At 32.9% G+C, this 4,240-nt stretch overlaps 1 protein-coding gene across 1 annotated transcript; it reads right to left on the reverse strand.

The window, feature by feature from the left end:
- Nucleotides 1-543: 543 nt before the first annotated feature.
- On the reverse strand, nt 544-3,289 carry LOC105629110 (trihelix transcription factor DF1). The gene is made up of 2 exons (XM_012210626.4): nt 2,889-3,289; nt 544-2,327 (listed from the first exon to the last, which is right to left on the reverse strand). The coding sequence occupies exons 1-2, from the start codon at nt 3,158-3,160 to the stop codon at nt 740-742; spliced, it is 1,860 nt and encodes a 619-aa protein (XP_012066016.1). The 5' UTR covers nt 3,161-3,289; the 3' UTR covers nt 544-739.
- Nucleotides 3,290-4,240: the final 951 nt, after the last annotated feature.

Below are 4,240 nucleotides of genomic sequence, written 5' to 3' on the forward strand. Positions count from 1 at the left end.
TATTAGAACCTTCATGTGATGTTGCCATGTTAGGATGGACCCTACTCCAACTGTGTTAGTTTATTCTTTCAATTTTTCTTATATATAATGTTATTTAATAATTAATTTTTTATTTATAAATATAAAACTAATATATAAAAAAAAAAAAAACTAATTAAAGTAGAAATCTTTCTTTCCTTCTTTCTCTCTGCCAAATATTAATTAGTTAAAGTTTGAAAGTGGAATGATATCATCTAAAGACAGCCACTAGAAACCATTTTTCTCATCATTTACACCCAATGAACAGAAAGAAAGATACAGGAGTGGTTTCTTTATTTGTTCTATGATCTCCCCTAATAGACACAAACTAAGATACAAACACTAATTCTATATTTCTTTATTTATTTTGTGCAGAAAGTCTGTTTATATATAGCTCTGCACAAGCAGTTCCTTTATGTAACAAACAATTAACAAATAATTCTTCTTCAAAAACCCAAATATAAAAAATCATTGTAAACGGAAAAGAAAAAAAAAAAAAAACAGAGACTCATGATCCCCACTATAGAATAATGGAACCCATGTGTGTATGGGCATAAATTAAATTAAAGACACATCCAAGAACTTCATCTCCACTTCTTCTGATGCAGGCCAGCATAGTAAATATTTGAATTTGGAAATATTTTACCCCATTTTATCTTGTGTTTTACCGTGCAGTAAATATCTGAGAGGTAAGAAGTTTGTCTTCCCTGTCTTGTCTTGCTCACTCACCATTCCCCATTGGAGCTACTGGTTTGCTTGCTACAACCTCAAAACCTCCCCCTCCTTCATCTTCTTCTGAGGTGGCGACATCTTCATCTTCATCGTCATCTTCAATGTTATTATGATCTAATTTATCTCGTCCATTAATCTCTATAACTGTCTCAGATTGGTTTTCTTGTTGGAGAGGCCATTGCTGTTCAGGCCTTGCCATTAACGGGTCAATCGTGCTTAATACTGGGTTAACACCATGAACAAAGCCAGTTTCATTTGTCTTGGTTTTTTCTTTGTATAGAGCATCAAGTTGATGAAAATACGGACATGTTTTTGAATCTTCAGGTCTTCTTTTGCTGCTCTCCTTCACTTTCTTGAAATACTTGTTTATATTCTCCCATTTCTCTTTACATCTCTTTGCACTTCTATTGTACCCAAGCTTTTGCATTCTTGAGGAGATCTCTTCCCATAATGGCCCTTTAGGTCCATTTTCCTGATACTTAGTATCAAGATTAGTTCTTAGCTTAATAAGAGCTTGAACTTCAACTTTTGGCCATCTTGATGAACTTGTCATAACTATGGCTCTTTCTCCATCATCCTTTCTTGACACATCTGGACTCGTTAGTACTGGTACCGAAGCAACAGCTGATGGTGGCGTTGACTGTGGCGCTGGTGCTGGCACTGGCACTGGCACGGGCACTGGGACCAGTGCCGGTGCCGGTGCCGGTGCTGGTGCTGGCGCCATTGCTGGTGTGAATATAGAAGAATGTGGAATATCTATAGAATGCAATTGCAATGAATTTTGTTGTCCGGATATCTTTTGCAAGAATGCAATAACTGCAGCATCTTTAGCAGCTGCAGTTGTTCGTTCTTGGATTAAAATTTCATGCTCTCTATTGATTCTTGTCATTTCTTGCAATCTCCAAGCTTCTTCGCGTGCAATTCTTTCCTGTTCGAGTCTCTCTATAGTTTCCAAGAACTTGTTTTGCAGAACTACTTGTTTCTTGATAACATCTTTAGTTAGCTTTTCAAAAAAATCCTTCCATTTCCTTTTTCTCTTCCCACCGCTACTTTGTAACTCTTCGTCCGACGCTGTCGAAGATGAAGTAGAACTCGAAAAGAGATGCCAAGTAAGGTTTTGAAAGGAATTTGGTGAAATATTATGAGAATTGGTATTAATTATGGGCTGTGAAGAAGATAATGGCATAGGACTTATCGGTTGATCATCTGTTGGGGTGATATTACTATTATTATTTTGTGACGTAATGATAATATTTGCTGTAGAATTTGTTGTGGATGGAACAGTAACATGAGAAACATTGGGAGGATTATTAGACCATGGCAATGTGGCTGTGGCGGTTGCAGGTTGAGGTTTTGGTGGTGGCGGTGGTGGTGGTGGTGGTGCTGAAACCGATTGAGGTTGATGAAGATGATGATGATGACTTTCGAGTGCTTGTAATTGATCGAAAAATCGATAAGTCTTTCCGTCGGATTTTCCAGTTCTACCTTCTTTGGTTCTTTTGTGGTATTTGTACACATTCTCAAACTTTTCTTTGCATTTCTTGGCGCTTCGATTATAACCAAGATCGGCTAGTTTTCTGGAATTACAAATTTTGTAAAAGATCAATATATAATTAACTAATTACAAGATCTGAAACTGCTTCCAGACATGAAAGAAAATAAAAGAAAAAGGAATTGTCAGTGAAAGATTGGAGAATAAAAGACCTAACAAACTGTATGATTACATGGAACAACTTTCCTTGAATTAGGCAAAAATGGAAAAAGAAATATTAGAAAGTTAAAACAATAACTTTATAATTGTATTCAAAGAATTATCAGTAGAGAGTATTACTGTACTAATTAGAATTAGACAGCTACAGAAAAAAAAAAATTTTTAAAAACACCTAGATTTTAATTAAAGAAAGCTAAACTAATCAAATCTAATGATACTAAAATCAAAATTAAAAACCCACTTAGGAAATTAATTAAGAAAGAAAAATCTGAACTTCAAGAAAACTATAAAAGCTTTGAATGATCCAAAAAGAAAAGAGAATTAAGTACAGAAAATTCAGAGAAAAGGTGATGAGTACACAGATCTCCATGCAAGAAGTTAGAAAATAAAGCTTAAAGCTCAACTTTTATTAAAGAAAATCAATCACCTGGAAACCTCTTCCCATAATGGACCTTTAAGACTTGAGTCTCGAAACACAGAATCCATATCCGACCTTATCTTCAACAAGGCTAAAGTTTCTTGTCTTGGCCACCGGTTTGCACCATAACTCAACCGCTCACTTTCTTCAACCTTAAGACTCTTATCATCTTGATCACTTGAATTGGAACCGGTTCCGGTTCCAGTCGCAGCTCCGGCTCCCCCAACTTCACCGGTATCGCCGGCTGAGGTTGCCAGTACATTAGTAGAATCACCTTGCATCGGATTTGACGACTCAAGAGTTGCTATCTATAAGACTATGAGCAAGAAAAATAAATGTAAAGAAAAATCTATAAGCAAAGCAGGTGAATTCTATTAAGGGTTTTTATGAAGATATGTGTTGGTAATTTTTTTTTTTTTTTTTAATTTGTTGAGATCTGCCTGTCAATATCAAAAGTAAAGTATATTTAAAAATAAAAAAAGAAAGAATGGAAACAGAGGTTTTTTGCTTATTTTTTTTATTATTATATTGAAGTAATTAAGGTGTAGGAATCTTCAGTTATCTTTTATATTTCATTATTTTGTTGGTTAAAAAGGAGAGATGCAAAGTTCACTTAGCTCCTCCTTTTATACATGTTTTCATATATAAAATATTAATACAAAATAAATGGAGAAGGAAAAAGCAATAATATAATTATATGTAAGTAGCAAATGGAGTATGCTCTAGTTAGTTCTCTCGTTTACGTAGAAAGTGAGAATTTTTGAGTTTAAAACCTCTCGGATTACCTCGTGATATGTAAAATTTCATATTTAATATGTTAAAAATAAAATTTTAAAACGTTAACAGGGGACAACAATTTCTGTTAGTTTTTTTGTGTCTATCGTTGATAATGATTTAATATATATGCAGTTTATAAAATAAATATGCTGTTTGTAAAATAGAATTTTATTAATAATTATAATAAATTTTATATTCATGTGGAAAATAAAAACTCTCGAATTTGAGTTCTTTCAATTACAAAAGTTTTCACTGATTTAATGTGTTAATGGAGGGCTATCTCCTCATGTATAAAATTTCATATTTAATATATTAAAAATAAAATTTTGAAACTTTAATAAGGAACAAAAACTTCTGTCAGTTTCTCGTGTCTATTTAATATGTATTTGTTTTGTAAAGTAAACATGCAGTTTATAAAGTAAAGTTTTATTAAGAATTATAATAAATTTTATATTCACGTGAAAAGTAAGAACTTTCGAATTTGAGTTCTTTTGATTACAAGAGTTTTCACTGATTTAATATGTCAATGGAGGATTATCTCCTCATGTGTAAAATTTCATATTTAATATACTAAAAATAAAATT

This window comes from Jatropha curcas, chromosome 9, assembly GCF_041381405.1.
Source record: "Jatropha curcas cultivar XTBG-Jc1 chromosome 9, XTBG_Jcur_1.0, whole genome shotgun sequence".
NCBI classification, from domain to species: domain Eukaryota; kingdom Viridiplantae; phylum Streptophyta; class Magnoliopsida; order Malpighiales; family Euphorbiaceae; genus Jatropha; species Jatropha curcas.